This window comes from Gambusia affinis, linkage group LG21, assembly GCF_019740435.1.
Source record: "Gambusia affinis linkage group LG21, SWU_Gaff_1.0, whole genome shotgun sequence".
In the NCBI taxonomy this organism is placed as follows: Eukaryota; Metazoa; Chordata; class Actinopteri; order Cyprinodontiformes; family Poeciliidae; genus Gambusia; species Gambusia affinis.
Window position 1 is genome coordinate 11,939,569 of NC_057888.1, and position 22,068 is coordinate 11,961,636.

The 22,068-nt window shown below is 38.3% G+C and overlaps 1 protein-coding gene across 20 annotated transcripts in view; it reads right to left on the reverse strand.

Moving 5' to 3' along the window:
- The window catches only part of eya1 (EYA transcriptional coactivator and phosphatase 1), a 78,540-nt gene that overhangs the window by 25,645 nt on the left and 30,827 nt on the right, over positions 1 to 22,068 (reverse strand). For 2 of the 20 annotated variants that reach the window (XM_044104685.1, XM_044104684.1), the window contains 9 exons: positions 12,430 to 12,557; positions 11,866 to 11,931; positions 10,317 to 10,394; positions 7,834 to 7,900; positions 7,333 to 7,478; positions 6,404 to 6,541; positions 2,374 to 2,456; positions 1,399 to 1,585; positions 670 to 812 (listed from right to left, as the gene is read on the reverse strand). In XM_044104685.1, the coding sequence (XP_043960620.1) occupies positions 670 to 812; positions 1,399 to 1,585; positions 2,374 to 2,456; positions 6,404 to 6,541; positions 7,333 to 7,478; positions 7,834 to 7,900; positions 10,317 to 10,394; positions 11,866 to 11,931; positions 12,430 to 12,553 (1,032 nt within the window). In that variant the 5' untranslated portion in view covers positions 12,554 to 12,557. Of the gene's footprint in view, positions 1 to 669; positions 813 to 1,398; positions 1,586 to 2,373; positions 2,457 to 6,403; positions 6,542 to 7,332; positions 7,479 to 7,833; positions 7,901 to 10,316; positions 10,395 to 11,865; positions 11,932 to 12,429; positions 12,558 to 14,450; positions 14,708 to 18,817; positions 20,012 to 20,387; positions 21,123 to 22,068 lie in introns of those variants that run through there. The other 18 variants (XM_044104701.1, XM_044104689.1, XM_044104682.1 and 15 more) reach the window with 18 other exon arrangements.

Sequence of the window (22,068 nt, forward strand, 5' to 3'; positions counted from 1 at the left end):
AAGCGCGGTGTGGGGTTGGGAGAAAGACACAAAGAAAAAAAAAATAGAGAGAAAAGAAACAAAATCAATGGTGCACTCTGTAGGGTTGCAAGGTGATCCTGCTGGTCAATAGGCCAGGAGTGTGTATTTGTGTGCCACAGGGACCAGGATCCATTTGCTTGGACTGGTCACCGCAACACTTCTCTCATCACCCCACTACAAGCATTCCACCCTCTTACCCTTTACATTAGCTTAATCAATACTGACAAACTAATTAACTAGATATGTTAACACGCCATGATGTCAGCGCTATAATAGCAGCTATTATCCTTATTCAGATTAATAAGGTATTAATGAGATAATTCTGGGTTCATTTTGACATATGGTCCCCAATCAGGTAGCAAGCAGCTCAGAGACTACAACATATATTCTCTTCATTGAGTGATGAGTCCTCGAATTACAAAGCCTTGTTGTTTATTTACAAGTTATACACATGAACTTTATATATGATATGCGTTGAGTCATATATTCCACAATGCTTTAAATAATTTATTGGTAGTTAAGGAACACTGCGTTAAGATTTAATGCCCATCAAGAGTTTAAGTGGCAGCCATAAAGTAAGTGGATTAACGTCCATGCACTTCAGACAGGGCGAGGCAGTCTGTCGCCAAGGTAGCGGGCTCATCCTACCTCAAGGTCAGAATCGGGCGGTGGGGATGGGTTGTTGTTCCTTCTTCCACGGCCACGTGACTTTCCATCCGAGGCCCGGCGCAATCGATCCGAATCTGAATCTTTAATGGGGGTTGATGGACTGTGGATGGTGCTGTACTCTGCTGAAAGGAAGGAAAGGCCGAGGAAGGAGATTATAAAAGGGAGCACATCAAAGATCAGCTGGTATTCACTCTTAGAAAACATGTCTGATTGACCATCTGTCTTCATGCAGGACAGACTGCATCCTGCGTGAGACATTTTTCAGAAAGAACTGATTTAGAAAAGCAGATAACATGATAATTCAGTTACGGGACAGAAAAGCTATTGTGCACTGGTCTGATTAAATAAACAAGAGGTAACAGAGTGCAGAACAAAAAGACGTTGAAGGGGCTTCTTTTATCTTAATTGGATGAGTGCGTGAAACGATGTTAAGTTAAAGCTGGCTGTCGTTTGTGTTGTTTGCTGACAATTTCAAATGCAGTCAAAAAACTTGGAGTGACTGGCACAGATGCAATCTTAATTGCCAGGTCATGCATTAATGTCACATGAAATTACAATGAATTCCACATCTGATTTCAGTTTAGACTCATTGCTTTCCCTTTTTCATGCTACAAAAAAGCCTTCTCTATTTCCTAAAATGTAGCATTAGTACCGCTATTTCAATCCTATTCTTGGCACCATTCAGCCTGAATCGGGAATGATTCTTACCTGCAGGGTTGTCTGTGAGAGCTTGACTGGTGATACCAGCAGGAGGCTCCTGGAGAGTGTATGTGGTGGTGGTGGAAGGCGTGCTGGGGCTGGTGTTATTACTTGTCATGTAGGGTGAGGTATACGGGGAACTGTTGTAATACTGAGCGTACTGGCCCTGGCCAAAGCCTGGATATCCAGGGTAGTCCTGCGGAACAAGGCAATAGAGGAATAAGAAAGTTTACATCTGGATTAGAACAAAAGTGAATATGAGATGAAAGTTCAGGCTCTTCTTTCTTGGCATTTAGTCAAATTCTAGGTATTTTGTAAAATAGATTTTAGTCCAGGTAAGCAATCTTTAGTATTTTTAGGCTGCAAGAGAGAAAGTCTCAAACAGAATACAGCAAAGCTGCTCTTCTTTAGCTCTTTTGTGGTGGGAGAACTTTGTTTAGATACATTTAATAAATAGAGAACAAAATAAAATCTGATTCATCAAATATTAGACCCGATCTGAGCAGATTAATGAGAAATTGATTAATTTGGATCTCAGAATCATGGTATTTTTAAAGATTTTTAATCAAAAAGGTGGAGAAAAAGAGAGAAAATGTAGCAGAGTAGAAGAACAAAAATAAGTGGGTGGTTTGGCAACGTAATCTGAGATATGCCCTGCACCAGTGTTGCTACTTTACAGAGGAGAGTCCAAAAAATAAATGCAAACACATGTCTGTTCGCCCCCACATCTGGACAACGATATGTCTTGTTTTTTTTTTTTTTCTCTCTTTTCACTGTGGCACAATACATATGTTCAAGAGGTACAATAGATAATCCTTTTGTCATTCTGAGTGATTTATGATGACTGAGTCATGGGTGAAATGTAACATACTGCATTGCTTGTTTCAAGAAGATTTCAAGGTTGGAAGTTTGAAACACAAACCTTAGCTTTATTTTCAGACCAGATCAGATACTAAGAAAGATAAGAAAGATGTGTACACATACCTGTTGTGTGCTGTTAAAGCCTGTCGAATTTGTCAAAGAGTTGTTTCCTGCGTACAGCCCTGATGTTGTTGTGAAAGAACCACCTTCAGGGACAAGAAAAAAAAAAAAAAATCAGGCACATATGCCGTCTCAATATGAATGGGTAGAATTGGAGAGAATGCAGTTGCATATATAAAATGACATAGTGTTAAAATATGCTGCTTTTTCCCTTTTTCTTTTGAAACATCAATTTGAAAACGTGAACAGAAGGAATCCTCAGGGAGTGCATCTAACAGCGGTCTTATCTTTCTCCTCTTCCTTTCTTATCAGTGATTGGATCAGGTCTGATGAATGACGGGGTGGGTGGTGGGGGTGCAGAACCAGCTACGAAGCCCGCACAATGCGAGGAACAGAGGAGCCTGTTGTGTGTGAACTACTGAAGGGTAGCGTGGGGTGAAAAGAAAACAGGGTGAAAATGCTGGGGAGTGTTCATGAAGAAGAAGGGGACAAAACAAGGAAGGCCTGAGCTCAAAATGAGTGGGGTTGAGTGGGTTTGCTACTGAAATCTAGTCCTAATGAATATGTAGGCTTTTCTTTTCACTTGCTTGAGGGGTGGTCCTCCTGGGTAATTAAGTCATTCAAAAGGGTTGATAAAATCTAATGGCTTAATTATACAGAAGCTACGGGGTAAACAGAGAATAGCTACGTCAGGCCTTTGGGACAAAATATCTCCTTAGTAAACTTTAGCAAAATATTTCAAATGACGACTTTGTAGCAATTTTGTCTTTGGTTTCAAATAAAAGTTAAACCCTGTTTTACAGACATTAACCTCTCTCACACAGTGTGACATTACCTTGTAATATAAAATAATTAGCACTCATGGCGGGAAAGATAGATACCAGTAGTTTGAATACTATTTTTGTATCTAACGCTGTAGTTGTTAAAGAGAACTTATTACAGGTGAAAAAAATGAAAACATCAGGTCAGAAATTGGCTAGAAAACTAACTGTTTCAACTTTAATCAAATATGCTCTGAAACTACACCAGATACACGGAGCTCGGGTTTTCCTTCTAATTCTTGTGAACAGATATAAAAGCATATAGACTTTTATCCACGAGGGTTCAAAAATAGGCACTTTATAAAGACCATCCTCCCGTTTCATCGCAGCAGAAAAGGTATCCCATAGTTACAGTGAAAACCATTCAGGAGATAAATTTACTGTTTCTAAATGAGGCCGTAATTACACCTTTGTTGTCAGAGACAAACAGAGGGAGCTCCTTTCATCCTCTGGTCATCGACCCCATCAGAAGGGCCCTCCCACACCGTGACAAATGTGAAGCAGCTTTCAGAAAGAAGGAAATGATTTGGGGACGCTTTTGGATTTTTTATTTTTTGTTGGCCTGGATAGAAGAGCAATATGGCTAGGGCTTGAACGTTTTGTATAGCAACATAAAGAAAAGACACAGTAGTGTTTGGCCTTGTGTGTAAGAGCTAGAGTCTAAGCATGAGATAACTCCGTGTAGAGTTTGGTCTCTATCAGCAATTTTATCAAAACGCTTCACTTTCGATGTTGTTTTGTTTAATTGATTCAAGATGAACTGGGGATTAGGAACAGATTTTTGATCTGTGTTGAAAGTTCAAAATCAAGTGAAAGTGCACCAGAACAATAAGAGCAAGAAAAGGAGGAGTAAGGCTGTGAAGGACAACAAATTAGCCTAATACACAGTTCAAACAGTCATAAAAACTCTCACTGGGAGTGTTTGAGGGTTGCTCTAGTGAGACTAAGGAGCCACATAAAAGCTTCGGGGACCCCTACTATGCAGTGAGAATGAACCCATGCTGTTAGGAGGGGTGGTGCTGGTTATGGAAAGGGAGAAAGAGGGAGGGAAGCGGGACTGCTGCGGTTTCCCGGGGGGCATGTTTTCTCTCCCTCCCCCTGTCCTGCTGTAGTTAGTTCACTCATTCAAGACCAGACACCATCCCTCCCTCCTATCCTTCTTCCCTCCTGCCTTCTGGCTCCACAATTGGAAGTCCATTTGCTTTGCTTGATCAGTCCCTTTGCCACAGGCTATGTCTATCATCAGTGCACAATATTTGTAGCAGAAGTTTGTATGCTCCACTTGGGAATAGACTATCAGGACCAGATGGGGCTTTACTTTTAGAAAAGGTAACTGAGGCTTCAGCTTCTTCAGTTTGCTCAGACTTTGGGAAAGAATGCTGGAATCCAATTATTCACCTAAATAGCATCTGCAAGGTCTCACTTTCTATAGCCGTTTAAAACTAATCTTAGGTTGTAACCTTTTATTGACATTAAAATTCCCAATATGAAAAAAAAAAAAAGATTCCAAAAGTGACTTTGTCCCTTATATAATGTTGGTTGAATCGCACAAACTTCTAAAGGTAAGAGCTAGAAACATTAATTTGATCATTTTGTGTGTTGACAGCTGGCTGGTTGCAGAGACATTGATAGAAAGGGGAGTATCAGATGTGGAAAAAGTCTTTGGTTTGGGACACCCAAGCCTGAGGCGCATCGCCCAGGCAGATCAATAGGCCACAAAGAGTAATGATGATGGTGTGGCAGTAGGCCAGAGCCACAGTTAGAGAACCAAGGGCCAGAAGAGTGGCCAATCTGTCATCTAACATGCCTGTCAATTACTGGTGCACTTAAAACTAACAGAACATGCAACAGTAAGAGATAGCTGGAGAGAGTGAGGAAAACAAAAACCGGAGTACTTGGTACTTAGAAGATGAATGAGCATATACTTAAGTCATTTTAAGTCAAACTGCCAAGAACAATAAGGCAATTTTTGTATTTCCCTGTATTGGTCTCAATGGTATAGTTCAGGATAAGCAGAGTCTGTATAAAATTGTTACATTTAGCTAATATTAAATCTGGTGTAAGCTTTTTGCTTGGTTTTTGTAATTTAGTAAACAGATGGAAAGTGAAATGGTAAATGGACAGTGCAGTTGCACAAAAGAATTGACAATTAGAAAATGGGAATTACGGAAGAAACACATGGATTGTTAAAAACTCAAAACTTTTTTTCAGTCCCTCTTTTTAGCATAAGCTGACATTGGTCTACATGGGGACCAAACGATAAAAGTTGCCTTAAAATAAAATTAAAACAATAAGATTATCACTATGTAGGTGTTTATATTTAGAATTTAAATCTCCTATTGTCAATTTCTAACTAAATGCCATCCAGTGCAAGTGGTACAAAAATATTTACATATATTGCTATGCTGTTGTTCTGAGATGGTAGAAGTTCAGTTCTCATCCTTCAGAACAAACTTAATGAGATGAAGTGAAAACTTCAATACGGACTCTTTTCGACCCTTTTAACAGAATCCTGCTTCAGAAGTCTTGAAGTATCCCCATAAGAACTGATCTACATTTAAACAGAATGCATGACTGGACAGCAAGAGGAAAGAGAAGGGGTGGACATAGTGCCACAACTCATCGTTATTGGTTTCGAGGCTATAAATCTCCTTGGTTTCAGCGCTTAAACAAATACAAATATGATCACAGGGAGAAAAAAAACAAAGGATGAAGACCACTATGGCTGATGTCTCCTAAGTGCCTGACATTTTTCCATCTGTGTTGATTTTTTTAAGAGGAGAGAACAGGGAGGCAGTCTTTGCGGCTCAACACCGCACTCCTGGGATGCAACCATCGTCCCGTGTGAAGACAAGGCCTGTGTCTTGACTCAGTCTGGCTGTGTGTGTTACAAAATCAGAAACAGAGGTCTGTTTCTTTTATCCTTTTCAAAACAATACAGAAAACCTAATTTAGTTGGCCAACCGGGGGGATGAATATTTATACAAGGGACTGAAAAACTACAGATGCCCAGAGAGATAGACCAATTAAAGAAAAAAACAAATTCAACAAGAAATTAAAGACACCATGTCTTCCGATATTTTGAGAAAACTGCTTTTGCACAGATGTCATCGTGTCAACCATTTTATACATGCTTATTTTAACCTCCTGACAACAAAGCTTTCTCCTCTGAAGACACATAGCTAGACAGAAGTGACAAAAGATGTCCTCACCCTGCATCTGGTAACTGTAAGGGGCCTGTCCCGTCTGTGGTGTGGTGAAGCCAGAGCCGTAGCTCAGGAAGCCCGTCTGTCCCGGGGACTGGGACTGGCTCAGACCCCCCTCGGTCTTTATGCCTGCCCACAATGGACCTAAATCAGTTAGTGACACCAGATCGGTTTGATGCACAGACAACAGTCAACACAGGTTTAAATTACATTGGACACAGCAAAGGGACTCTGACTCTGTCTGTTAGCATAACACACTAATCACAATGGCTGAACAGAGATTAGCTGATAACTGATTTTCACTATGCACTGCTGTTTAGAAATACTATCTTGCACACATGAGGAGCTACTTGGCTGTGAAAACAAAGACATGTTTAGACTATCCTTGTTTTATTTAGTAATAAAATATATTATTATCATTTAGGTCATAAGTGAAATAATGCACAAGTAATAAAACATGTGGCTTGTGTTTGTGACTTACACTGACCACTGCCTTGGCTGAAGGAGACACAGTGTTGTTTCTGTGCAACAGTAGGTTGCAGGGCTCCACTCAAATAAACAGTGTAAATTCCTCCACATATTGCAGAATTTTCTGGGGTCAAAACGCTCCAAAGACTTTAGACAAATAAAGACATTTATTCTTTGCTTTCTCTTACATTGCCAGAGGAAACCGGTTTCTGTTTTCAGATTTATGTCACTAATCTTTCTGATCTATCTGAATAGCTTCACAAGCAAATCTTGCACTGACTGCGAATATACAGGCACTAAACAACAACTCAGCATCTCTACTGCTTTTGTTCTGCTGGGAACATGAGTTTGTTAGGAGCAAGGTGTTATTCCTGACCTTCAGCAAAGAAAAAAATTACAATCTCTTATTTAAGAATAGATTATTTTACGTTACGTAGCAGAAGTTTTCTGATGTGCGTAAATCTCACCATAAGCAGGGATGCCATAGGGCTGGCCTGGCTGAGGGTAGCTAGCATATGCTGCGGCCTGCTGCATTCCTGTGGTGTACTGCGTCTGCCCATACGCAGCCATGTTTTGAGACGAAGGAGTAGGCAGAATATGTGGGTATGTCCTGCTATTAATGGGCAGAAAAAAAAACCATGAAAGTGGAAAAAGATGACAGGAAGATCCCAAACACTATAGTTCCAACTTTACTAACAGACAACTTCTTGTACTTGTTGTCCTTTAACTAAACAGTTAGCCAACCCGTAAGACTGATGGCGTCCCAAAGCTCATATACACAGAAACAACAATAAATGGGAAGGGAAATTTTTACAGGATAACAATTACAACAGACGGCACAAACTGAAGACGTTTAGGCAATCAAAGCCAGTCAGAAAGCCTCAATCTAACAGAAGGATCTGATTAAAGATCCAAATGAAGCTGGATGCTGCTTATTTTTTTAAAAGGAAAAATAAAAGAAACCTTACTTGGACGGGTAAATCTGCGGAGAGAACTGGTGAGTTTGTCTTGGGCTGAAGCCACTGGTTCCAATAGCTGAGGAGAGTTAAAAAAGAAAAGAGGCAAGCACATATTTAAACATTAAGAAATAAGGTAAATATTATCTTCTGCCAAAAAGAACTGCTGGACTTCAAGAAAAGGGCAATAACAACGCTCTCCTCTGTTTATTGTTGTAAACTTATTTAATGTTAAAAAGAGGGGAGTGATAATGGAGTCAAATAATTAGGTAAGTAAGAACTGACTGCACTTCAATCACAATAACACCCACACAACTGTCTAAATCTCAGCCCGCAATTTAAAACACTTACAAATACAGATGCAGAAAGAGATTGGATGATGACCAGGATTTACCAATTTTTAGCTTCATTTTTCAACCGTTAGTCAACTGGTTGGAAAATGGAAAAAAAAATTAAAATGATAATAATCTTGTTCCAATCAATGCACTCAACGTTTCAAAGCATCACTCCACACGCTGACAACTCGGGATTTAAAAATTAGGTAAGAAGAAGCCGAGAGATGTAAAACATTATGTAAAAGGAAATATCATAATGACACATAAAGACATGCCTGCAGGTCCTTTAGGTTTTGATAGTGTGAGAGAACAAGACTTGCAGTGAAAAACATAATGGTTAAACAAACTACAGCAATGTAGCTCAGTTGTATCATTTTAAACTTTTAAGTTGTCTGTATTGGAACATGCTGAATTTTTAAATGTTGGAAGTCTTTTGGAAATCCTTGAGTTGAGCTAAGGGTCTACATTCTCTGAGTAATTCACACAGAGACTGGATTTAGCATTGTTAGCCACAGTAAAAGTACTAATTTCTAATTTAGCATGCTGAGGTCTTTTTCAATAATTGACTTCGCCTCTGCTCTTAATTAAAATAATTAACGATCACCCATGACGCAAAGGCTAGAAAGAATTTTTTTTTTTTATGTTGCTCCTCATCTTAAAATTCTTGAAGAGAAATCGGCTTGTAATTGACGAGCAAATCTTTCACATAAAAAAACTAATTTTAGTGCATCTCTATTTATGAGCTTTCAGGAAAAATGAAAATGACAACCCTGAATGCAGATGGTTGATTGGTAATGCACAATTTCAAATCTACCTAGTTTCACAGTGCTCTTTTTTCACTGCAGTTTTATCCATATTTTAAAAAAGAAGCATGTTTTTCATGCAAAATTATTAGCACAAATTTGATTTTTAACTATTATATATTGCTTCTAAAACTTTTACACAGTTTAAAAAATACATATTTTTGTTGTTCTCTAAATACTTAATGAATGATTTTGCCAAAACTATGTTCCTTGTGGGCAAATAAGAAAAAAAGTAAAAATAATAAAGTATGATTTATTAAAATTACAAGAATTTCAGCCTGTAAAATATCAGCTACTAACTTAGAGATAATTACAATATTAATAGAAAATAAAAATAAAAATCTGCCTAAAAATGATTAAAAAACCTGCATGATTACATACATAAAAAGAGTGGTAAATTAGAATATCTTTGATTTATAAAACGTTATCAAGATTCCAGGATGCTGCAGTTTTTGTTGGTGCAGTGACATGGCAAAGTTTTGAAACATCTGTCTAATTGGGCATGATATGTAAAATGATGGATTTTGCTGCGGGGGAGTGCTTACTGTATGAAACTGTATGCCTCTGTAACCCCTCACACACGTTATTAATACTGAACACTTTTCCCACATCGGCAGCACCTGCCACTGGACAACACTTTCTCCTCTGAACAGAGCTTTGGGTTTCCCCACGGAGGATACGGGGTATAAGATTACTAAATTTCATTAATATTGTCAGAGACAAAAGTCATGCAGTGATTTATGCTGTTCTAGCGTTAAGTATCAAGTACTTAGTTAAATGGTTGAGAAAATACAGGAAAATTTGCAGTAAGTTAATACCACACACTTCTATTAATGAATTTTAACACAAAATGCCTCATTCTGCGGCAAAGCAATACCACAGAGGGTGGAAGAAATGACGGCTTCGGCCGTAGGTAGCAATGTGTTTGTGTGTGTGTGTGTCTGTATGATGTTTCTTTACTGAAAGGAAGGTGTGAAAACACTGGCTCTGACGATAGGGTAACAGCCTATGGAGAGTGAGGGCCACTGGGACGCCGTGTCACTCTACTGGACAGACTTTGGGCTCAGCAGGCCATAATTCAGCCCTCACTGACATGGGAACCAACAGAGTGAATAACTACACCCACACATGTAAGCAAGCGCAGCATATAAATTTGCTGACAAAGTCAGGAAAACGTATTTTGTGCCTAAACGCACAGGAATAAGAGCACACACATTAGATTAGACTGACTGCTGGAACACTTACTAGGGCCTAACTTATCAGGCACCCATCTCTACGCTCATCACATCATCAGTTGGGGTGTGTCTGTGTGTGTTAGTTCACACATACTCAAAATGAGACAATGTTTTCCCCTCACCTGATCCTGAGAAGCTGTCTAAAGCAGAGTCTGTGACTGAAGAGGCGATTTCGCTGCTGCTCATTGGCTCTGTTTTAACTGTAAATAAAGAGTCACATTGTCACCAAATCAAGTTAGGATGAAAAATGGACAATATCCTCAGTGCTAAAAAAAACTAAAATGAATAAAAAAAAAAAAAAGAAAAAAACCCCACAAAAAACAGAAAAGAACTGAGAGGGACAAAAAGAGCAACAGTTTGCTTCTGAATTTCAAGATTGCCAAATTTAAATTCCTTTAATATTAGTTTGTCATCATTTCTCATATGTATAATTAGAGATGCACAGATAAGGCTTTTCCTGACTAATACCACTTTTGTTTCTTTTGTCTCATCTACTGATTCAGATTTTTAATCTATTCAAAGTATTATTTATTTGTGAGGAAGGCAACATGTAACGGATAAAACAGAAAATTAGTAAATTACAAGAGTATTTGCATCAAGTATCCAAACTTATTCATTTAGTTGCTTTTTTGTTATTTAGTTTTTTATCAAACAGACGTTGGTTGATGCACTTAAAGTTGTTTGTCAGTGATTATGGAAGGTATAATTCTGATTTTTTTAGTGTTTAAGCAACTCGAGTAAAAATGATCTCTGGCTGATCGATCAATGCAAGTTATTTATATTAAGTTTTGAAATAACTATAAAACTGTATTTTTGCAGTTCTGAAAGAGCACAGTTGACCTGTTATAGTTGACTGAGAGATGCATTTGAAAGCTACAAAGAAAAAAAAAATGTGTGTAAGACATGCAACTTCAATTGGAATGTCAAGAAAATATATAGTATATAAAATCGTTTTAAGAGTGTAGCTAACACGGTTTGACCTTGACTCCATTATATAGCCCGGCAATAGATTTGCAAAGACAATTTCACAGCTCTCTGACAGCTCAGGAATCTTTGAATTTGATCCATTTCACTTCAGGCGAGCTAAAGGATTTTCTTTTTCTTTTTTTTTTTTTTCCTTTTTTTGTGGCAAAGCAAATTGACAATGTGGGCGAAGGAGTCATACTTAGTAGAATCCCTCATGGTTGGAGAAGCCTTTTGCTGTCATGTTATACATGTTTCTGCAGTGCTTGCACAAATGTTGATGAGGGGTAACACCTTTGAACAACACAACGGTAAAAATATGGTCACATTGTGCATGCATAAACTAGCACACACTGGGGGTCACATAGCAAACAATAACCACTATGTATGTTCAAGAGGCAGCATGGAGGATCCCAACAAGAAGTTCACAATCTGACCACTTTGTAACAATGAACTCAAGGCCAGTTGGTGTCAAACCATGCTTGAAACAAAATACCAGAAAATCCAAAGAGTTTCTTAATGAAAGGCACAATAGTTGAGGCAGTTTTGTACTTTTGGCAACTAATAAACTTTGCATTTGAGGGAGATTTTGATGAACACAAATTACTTTACCAAGAGGGATAATTGGGGGAAGACGAGTGCTTCTATTTGAGTTTGGGAAAAACACCAAGTATTGTCCTTTCATTGTGTCACTAAAAGTAGACAAACCTGCTGTAGACTGTAAGTTAGAACCTAACAACCAGTCTGCAGTGGTAAGCATTGTGATGTTATCTCCTATGGGAAAGACAGAATGGCAAAAGGGACACATGACAGTCTGCAAGGCGAGAAACATAAACTCTGAGCCCGGGGCTAATATAAAACATGGAGATTACACGGCAAGGGATCATTTTAATAATTTGTTGGGTTGTGACTGCTTCACTAAACAAAGGCTCAGATTTAAAGCACAGGCGAATCACCTGAGCAAATAAGTATGTACAGAGAAGACCACATTCAAAACACAATCATTTCCATGCTGCGGGCTTTGAATAATTACATGGATGCTTGAATAAACAGCTAATAGTCACTGAAAACAACTACTGTGCAATATACAGATTTACCAGCAGAAAATAGAATTAAAAGCTTCACAGTAACAATCAAGTTTAAGCTACATGGACACTTCCTGGTCTCAAAAAGATTTTGCTGCTTCCATTCTTATACGTATATATTTACATTCAAGCAGCTAATTTCTATAATAACATTTTAAAATTTCAGATTAAAACACAGCAAACGCACCTTCTGTGCCATTGGGTGTCATGGAATTGTTGCTGATATGTGAGTTGTCGAGGGTGGGACCATTAGGAGATTCGCTGCTTCCACTTACTCGGCTGTGAGGACTGGCTAGATCCTGCATTTCCATAGACCTGAAAGGACACACATACACACACACAGCAAATCAAATTACACCAATCATTGTAGTTTCAGTGAAAACACAAGACTCTGACGTGCAACACTGAATATAAAGGCCAAAGTTAGTGTAAACTAGGAACAGCTATATATATGAAAAAATATGTGTAACTGTGTGTGTGTGTTTGCAATGGTTCCGTCATAATTTTACAAGTTGTTTTACGAAATGTTTACAGTCTAATTAATCTGTTTCATGCAGCTAAAATGATCTTAAGTGTATATCGTTTTGGGGGTGATGATGAGTGCAAACAGATGTTTTGCTGGTTTGAGGCTATGCTTAATGTGTTAGGAGCACAGCATTCTGCCTGATTATAAGAGCCAATACCTCAGTGATGGGTGGATGAGAAGTTCATGAGGCGTGTGTTTGCTCTGGCAAGCTCCTTAATTGTTTCTGTGTTTATACAAAAGACCACGCCACAGAAAACATTATTCTATCTTCTCATTTGTGCACTCAAAGGATTTGATAGTCCACAGACAACAGTGTAGATAGGAGGCACAAGAGATTTGAAAAAAAAAAGAAGAAAAAGACTAGAAAATAAAACTACTGTTCTTAACGCAATGGTTTTGGACAATTGTTTTTTGCTTCGATTAATTTTCAAAGTTTCTTTATGTCTGCTGCCGATAAACAAATAAGCTTCTATAAAGGGGTTGTTACAATAATCCCAGGGGAAAAAGCCTGATTTTAACTAGATGAAATTATAACTATCAGACACTACATTTTGACACACACGCACACGCCATACACACACACACACACACACACACACACACACATATGTATATGTATGTACATCCACCAACACACACACAGGCATGTCAAAAACCTAATAAAAGAATGTAAAGGAGATATCAATTCTTGAAGACATATTTTTCTATTTAAACTTTCTAAACAAATTTTTAGGCAGAAATATGTGTGTGTGTGTGTCCGTGTTTGTACACTACACACACACACACTCACGTTATATTTATATAGTATAATTATAATAGTTACATGTTTGCCACATGTTTATTCTGACCAAAAGTAGTCTCATCAAAAATCTATGAATGGAACTATATATTAAGGTGATGGGAAGGAGCCCATCACCACAGAGAAATTATCAGAACACCAGTGGAAACATGGTGTTTCCAATTTCTTATAATTGTTCTGCTCAACAATTATAAGAAAGGTTTAATTGCTTTAGTGCCACAACAGATTTTTCCAAAGCTTCTTGATAACAGCATAACTAATCATTTATCTCCGACTCTCCAAAATTCTAATAAAAGCTGTTTATAAAAATGTATACTTCTTTAATTATTTTTTTGAGATGCCTGTCTCATCACAAATAAATAAATAAATAAATAAATAAATAAATAAATAAATAAATAAATAAATAAATAAATAAATAAATTTTGGTTGAATGACAATAATCTGCCACGGGTTAAAATAATTCATTGTTTTGAACATTTTACCAAGGACCATAGTGAACTCAAAAAAGGTGGGTAAAAACATAAAATAATTTTAAAAAATAATACAGAACAGAATAGAAACAAGAAAAAATAAATTACTTATGGGCACAAGAATATATTATCTCCTAGGGTATATTAATTTACTCATGTTAAAATGATCACACCCTACAAGCTTGAGGAAAATAAAGGGACACTCAATTTTTTCCTTGCAAAAACATTTCCTGCAAAGTCTGTACTCTCCTATGTGGGCCAACATTTGCAGTCACATACTGCCAGCTTAAAAGTCTACTGAAGTTAGGAAACAAATTTAGCAGAGAAATGCCCATTTTTAAAGCAATGCCTGATACCACACAATGAGCTATATTTCTTTGGCGCTACTGGAACAGACACAACTTTGCTCTTACCTGGACCTAGACAGCTCTGAGTCCTCTCAAACCACACTCCCTTTTTTTTATTCTGCCTCCACCTGCCCCAGGCAGGAAACAATGTCAGTCCTTGTTACTGCAGCTTGATGTCACAGTCCGGAGTCATCCATGACACAAAAAGGCTTATCAGAGAAAACATTATTGTTATTCTGGAGCAAAATGGGTAGAGAGGGCTGGCGAGGGAACAGAGGCTCACATTGTCTGTCTCTGAGTCGAAGCCCTACTCCACTGTTGTGTCCTCCTCCAGGTCCTCCCTCCTCCCTGAGTAAGGGGAGCATGGCCAAATGACGGAAAGGTGATTCATCATTGGTCTACGACAGCTGCAAACTGGATTAGCCCTCCCCCAATCAACATGCAAAGCAGCTTAGCCAAGGTAAGCAGGAAGGGTGGGTGGGGGGGACTGTGCAGTGGGGCTAAAGAAGTGAAGGTAGGCAGCAGGGTGAGGGGTTGGGGGTACAAGGGGCTGAGGGGAAGCGGAGTGTGGGAGAGTCTTTCTACTTTCCTGCTGACTGAAAGAAGATGGGACTTGTTGAGCAGAGGCAAGTCGACCGTGACACCCCTAGCATCTTCAGCAAATCTTTCATCTGCAATTGACACTATCTGAATTTATCAGCACTCCTCCTCCAGGCATAATGACAAGTCCTAATGACCAACGGGGCCTCTTCCTACAGGCCTGCCCCAGCCTGTGGCTATTACACAGAAAGAAACTATGAAACAGCCTAGCTGTGAATCCCCTAAAATAGCACACAGAATGAGTATGCACACTCACACTATCAAGGCTTACCAAAAATGTAAAAAGCTTAAGACTGCTTAGATTTTCTGTCATAATGTTCCTGTACCTCAAAACCCTTTCAACAAAAGGCCAGAGATCATATTGGAGTGACGGGCAAAGAGCAACACATTGGTTCCCCTCACCCAACTGTTGCTACACACTTCCAGTCAGCTGACTGAAAGAGAGCTACTACAATCTAAAGCCAGCAGGAAAGGTTTGAGAAGTGTGATAACAATGCAAAATCACTACAGTTTAAAAGTGGAATCAACATTATCCCATAGTTTTTATTTAAAATGTAAAGGAACAAAAACTATTTCCACTGCCATAAAGTATTGTAATAAATAGACTACAAGGTATGATGATGTTTTCATAATATTTGTCAGTTTAATAATGATGGAACAAAAGTTGAGTTCTTCCAATTTGTAGTTTGCCAACTGTGGCTATAAATGAAAGTTTCTCAGTAAGAGCAAAAGGTGGTGGTCCTTTGGTTTATGTGTTTTTTGCAACCAAAAATAATTCTGAAAAGCCAGTTTTGTCTTTTTTTCTTAGCAAAGGAAAGTGCATTTGTTTAGAAACAATATAATTTTTAAGGTAAGATATTTTTGAAACTAGAACTATTTAAACTAATGCTCTGTCTTGATACCAGTAACCAACCAATGCCTGTTGGAAATATGAAAAATGAAAACAATCAACAGATAAAAAGGTAGTTAAAATTATTAGTGTAATAATTAGTTTTATGTTATTTGGACAGCAGTAGTAAAATGCATTAAATTATATAATTTATTCATTTTTGTATTAAATTTGTGTGGAACTTTCCAAAAAGTGTGGTATTTTGACCAAAATTATTCAAAAGTAATAATCTCATATCTTGTTATGCATAATTACGCAAACCCCAACTATTTGTGTCGATGGCTTTACTTTTGAAAACAAAGACACATAACTCATGCCTGTTTGCGTGCATATATCTTGCGCAGGGCACTCAGGGGCCCCAGATCAGAGTGGTGTAAATGCACACACACACACACGCCCACGCACCCCCCCACACGCACACACACACCAATGCAAGGCACTTTAGAGGCCCCCAGATCAGTGGTGCATCTCAGACAATGAAGCAGACTGGAAACAAGAACATGGACAGCATATGGAGCCACATATGTTTCCTATGACGCTGCGAATGCCTCTATTACTCTCCTTTAGCTGACAGTTACATTTTGCTGTCCACTCCTGCTTGGGCCTGCCTCTCTACAAACATCAAGCGGGGCCATATACATGCATGGCTATGGCACTATATTAGACTTGACTCTGACCCTCCGTGGAAATAGATGGTCCAGAAAAAGGTCAAAGGTATTCATCAGTTCAGGGAAATAAAAAAAGAGAGATACAATACTCTTTTTCCCCCAGATCGGAGCAGGATTTTTTTTTTAATGGCCCACTGTTTACATGAGCCAAGGTAACCTGAGCTCGATGGTCTTCATTTTTTTTTTTTTTTTTTTTTTTTTTCAAACAGGCTTTGCTCTTCACACCATAGCAAAGCCTTCATGAATACCATTCTATCTTTACAATTTGCCTCCTCTCCCATAACTAGCAACAGAACATAACCATTATATTCCATTCTAACATTTAGACAAAAAACACCAAAAAGTGGGCATTTTCATTCAACACAAATCTCTGTTGAGGGGAATAAAAATAGAACAATATTTAAGAAAAAATAAATCTCAAAGTAAAATCCACAGAGCTAAAAACCATAAAGAAGAAAGAGAAACACATTCTGCCACAGCACATTAACAGCGATCACAAGGTTGGGAGGGGGCTCCTGTGGTGGACTAATGTGGTATTCTAAGTGGTGAATGGTGCAGCCCAATAAAGCCATTACCTTGCTGGTGTCTCTACCACCTCCAGCAGGTGAAAAGATGAGGAAAGTAAAAACGAAGGGGAGAGGAACGAAAACATAAATTTAAAAAAAGGAAACCTTTTTTCTTTACCACAAAATATTTATCGTGTAAAGAAAAAAGGCCACATTCGGCATCTTTGATGTTCCATCTTGCTTCAACCTGAACTGCCAAGTCTTTGAAGCCTTAGCAAGAACAAAGACCAGCTAGATGAAGCGGTAGAAGTGTCATTAAGAAGACGAAGTGCCACAACAAGCTTCATTCACGGTGGTTTGCTAGCCTTTTAGTTTCGCTTTACTTATTTCAAGACCTGCATTGCCAAAGGTAAATATAGCCCTAGCCAAGCTTTTAACACAGATAATCACAACATGCAAGGCGTCTGATCTGTGTGACCTGTGCTACGATACATGCGATGCTCTTCTTATTCATATTGATGGTATGGTTTTGAATACAAAATCTGGGGACTTAAATTCTTTTTATTTTATTTTTTTTACATAAATAAAAAAGAATACGCCTAAAATACAATACACATGCTATGAGATATTTTAAAGTGTATACTTGAAGTGTGATTTGTTATAACGTTTGCAAAACAATTCTTTAATCAAAATCTGACTTTAAAACATCTAATCCCCACTTAAACTGGTCAGCTGAATCCACATGGAAGCCCAGGAAAAATAAATCTACTTGCAAAAGAATGTAGATGTAGACAACAATTGGACACAGATGTTAGGGTACAGTTTACAAAAAGCTGTGATTCACTTCAGGGTTTTTTTGCGTAAAAATACTAGGTGCCAAAAAGTCAACATTGAAATATTTGCATTTGTATTTAATAATTTAACAAGATATATTTCTGAACTTACAGTGTGTTATTATATTTTCATTTGAAAATTGGCCATTACATATATATCCACTTAAAAAGTTTACTTGTTCAGCTCCATGTTTAAATTTTATTAAAAAATTTAATTCAACACTGTGACTTTATTTTCTTGTCTGTGAATAAAAACATAGTTGTCAGCAGATGCGTGCTGATGCGCAATTTGTCGCTGTAATTTGGATTTAATCTGCTATTGTGCCTCAGCAGGTCCTTCCGCAGCAACGTTAAATCTGTTAATACCACCTTCTGCAACCCTCAAAATTATTTCCAGAAGGTGGTTCTGCCTTCAAGAGGCTATCAAATAAGATTTAAGGTGGACATTTTATCACAACCTGCCAACCACTGTGGCCACTGAGGGGCCAGGAGATATTTTTTACAAGCCAGAGCAGAAAGCAGGTCAAGCAACAAATGTTAATGATTTTGTATGTGTGGCATTTTTGACTTGTATTTTTAATCCTTTCAGTTATGAAATATGGGTTTTTTTTAATTATTATTATTTTGAAGGAAATATTAGAAGAAAATACCTAGCACAAACAGTTTGTGTTTAAAATAATACAATATATAGTGCCTGGACAATAGGCCAATTCACAATGATCCTCACATCAAGATATTTACAAGTAAACACAGGAAATATTTTAGTGATTAGAGATCTGTAAGGCAGTCATCTAAAAGCTCATTTCCTGCTCTTTCAGCCACATATTTCAGATCCAAACAGTGGCGTGTTAAGAAAACAACACCCCACGGTATTTAGTAAACACCCCCAGCCCACTAATCACCTACTACAAGCTACTTAATAGAGGGTCCTTATTACCTTCTTCCTTCTCTTGTGCCCTGTTTTCAACTCCCCATCTTTCCTCTCTACTTTCTGAATGAAGATGGATCAATTAGCGCTGTGTGTCTTTCACCGTTTTCAATCTGCAGGCCAAGGACCCGGCCGGTTAGACGCATCCAATACGAAAGACATCAGTCCCTAGGCAAACAATGCCACCGTCACCGGCGCACACTGCAGCTAGACATGCACCCTAATCTCTGTCTGTGTAAAGCAAATAGGCAGTGTAAACAGCCTTTAAATCAGCCTGCTCATTATCTGTTAATTGAATAAATACGGTTATTGTTTGTGTGTGAATAGCAGCAGCAGGCAGTCACACGCGCTGTCACGCTTGTCTTCATGGCACCGAGGACAGGCAGGCTGCCTCACTAACGTTCATTTCCTCTCTTTCATTAACACAGAAAGAGAAGGAATTAGATGCTGAACAAAGTCAATACGAATAAAGCCCAACCTCTACAAGATATGTTCCTATCACACATACTTATACACTGAACTGTAATTTTTTTTTTTTTTACTTTCAAGGTAAGCAAGGTCTCAAAGGCAAGAACATTAAATCAGAACGTCCTTCAATTAGCGAGGCTGGTGATTACGGCCGGATGAATCATCATCATCTTCCTTGCATGTGAAATGATGGCGAGCGGAGACGCCGCACAGCCGGGAGTCGAGGCCTGTCGTCGTGGTGAGACGTGCGGAGGCTCTCGGGTCTCCCCACGGCATTCCTGGCCTCAGCAGATGGCATTGGATGTCAGCTGCTTTGACTGTGTTTGTTTTCTTGAGTCTGCTTGGAGAAAATTAACTACTGCAGTGTAAAATACGCCTTCTTTCTTGAAAACAAAAAAGCTAGACTGCACCAAGGAAAAAGACAGGAAAACTAAACTGGGAAATATTTACATGAGGGGAGGTTAAATTTGATGTCACTTAAGCCATTTTAATTTCTAATTTTTATTAACAAACAATAAAGGTTATAGGTTTTAGAGGACATCTAAATATATATATTTTTATTCATGTATTCATTTACGCTTTCTAAACCTTGTGTGTCACATGTATTATTGCCAGCAAAAATTAAGTACAATTTTTAACAAATATTTAACATGCAGGTGAAAATTAATACCTAAGTAACAATATTTTTATATGGTGTTACCAGTTTCCTTTTTTAGATTAAATATTGCATGTAATTTTTTCTTAAATTTTTTGTTTGAGTAACTTTGTATTTTTGTTAATACTCAAGAAGGCCTTTATTTTATTTACTTATTATTAATTAATTTTCTAAATGGCCAAAAATCTCTTAGGTTTTTTATTTTATTTTATTTTTTTAAATAATTGTGATCTTGCGGGGTTTCTTTAAATTTTAATATCACAAGATTTGGCCAAAAATAAAGAGAATAAATAATACCAGTGTTCTGGAAATTTGCAGTAATTGGGAATTACATACTGTAATAGTTATTTATGTGATAAATTTACTAAATTAACTAATTACATCAAAAGCCCAAAGAAGTTTAGACAGGACAGTTAGTTATGTCAAACGTCAGAAAGAAATTAAAGTAATACTCACTACTATTACAGATGAATCCCTGTGCGTTTATCCCCTCTTTTTATCTTCCCCTTTAAAAAAGAAATCTTCTGGAGAAAGGGTCGGGCAGTCCAGCAGAGAGGACAACACGCTGTCTTAAACAGCTCTCAGACTGTTGGTAGAATCTGTAGCGCAGTAAATGTAAACTACAGGAGTACTTTTTTTCTTTCTCATTTTAGGTGTTGGAACCCATTGAGCCCAGCTCGGTATCTCAGGAGACTGTCTTATTGAGAACGAGAGTTGTCCGATTACTGCTTCAGGCAGTGACTGGTGAGTGTCTGAGGAAGAGGGGGGAAAAAAGGAGAGAGAGGGAGTGTGTGAGGGCAACACAGAGGGAGGGAGGAAAGCGGTGAATGAGTTAGAGGGAGAGAGAGGCTGCTGCTGCTGTTTGAAAAAGCTGAAAAGTTGCTCAGCGCTCTCACAGGAAGACTTTGGGGCTGGAGGAGGCACAGGGGAGTTGTGCCGCACACAAGCTCCTCCATATGTCATTCACTCCTAGCTTTAAGAAAAAGAGTCCTCTCCAGATTGTATCAGTGCAGACTAAGACAATGCTCAACAGCAGGCTCTGCTCACACAGCCCGAGGGCTCAAACTTTTCTCCTCACCCCCCTCCTCTTTCTCTCTTGTTTTTGGTATGCTCATTTTTTTTCTCCCCACCGCAAACCACATCTTTTTTTCTTTTTTTTTGGTTTTTGCTTTCTCTTGTGAGCTCAGGGTCAAAGATGGATTTCTTTCTGACACAGAAGGACTTCAGAGAGCAAACAGAGGGCTAGGTCATTAGCTTATAGGTGATGGGGAGCCAGAGGTTTAACAACGGCCGAGAGTCTCGCCTCTGCCCGTCTCCGCAGCACTCTAGTGGAAGTCCTCCGTCAACACATACGCACAGCGTCTATGTGCAAGGTAATGATTGCCTTCTGTCTGCTCCAGGTTATTATTTCAACTGAGCGAAGCTGCATCGCAGGGCCGCACTGCTACCGATGAGCTGAAACTGGTGATTTATTCAAGCTGGTGATGAGGCTTGAACAGATTTAGCAGCAAAATGTCATGACATTATTTCTAAGGATATCATTTGTGTGTAAACTGGTCAAAATACCAGTGAACCATTAAAAATTTGTTTAATTTCCATGCCTTAAAAAAACTTGCAGATGAAAAACCAAATGTAATACTGACAAATGATTATGAGGAAAGAGGAAATCATACATTTACTATGGTAAGGAGGTGGTGAGAGAGAAAAAACACCCACGGCTGGAAGAATAGTCTGCTGTGTTTCAGTTTGGACTTCTTTTAAAACTCTGTTACCTCCTCGTCAGTTCTTTATAATAAGTAACAGCGATGGGCTGGTTCCCGGTATCAAGGTATGGAAATATTTCAAAAGTTACTGTTTTAAAAACTGCTGAAATTTTCCATCATTCTGTCCCTATAGTTACTTTTAAAGTACATTTAAAGAGATATTGAAAGTTCCTATGAACATGCAAAACCCTAGTGATTAAATGAATTATTATTTTAAATAAACACTGAAATAAATGGTCCCTCCTGTCCCTGTTGTTGTATTTCTGTCTGAACTCTGTTATACCTAATTAATCCGGTATAGAAACTAGCCATACAAGCATCACTATAGGGATATGTCTAATATGAATGTCAAGGGTTATAAACAGGTTTAGCTT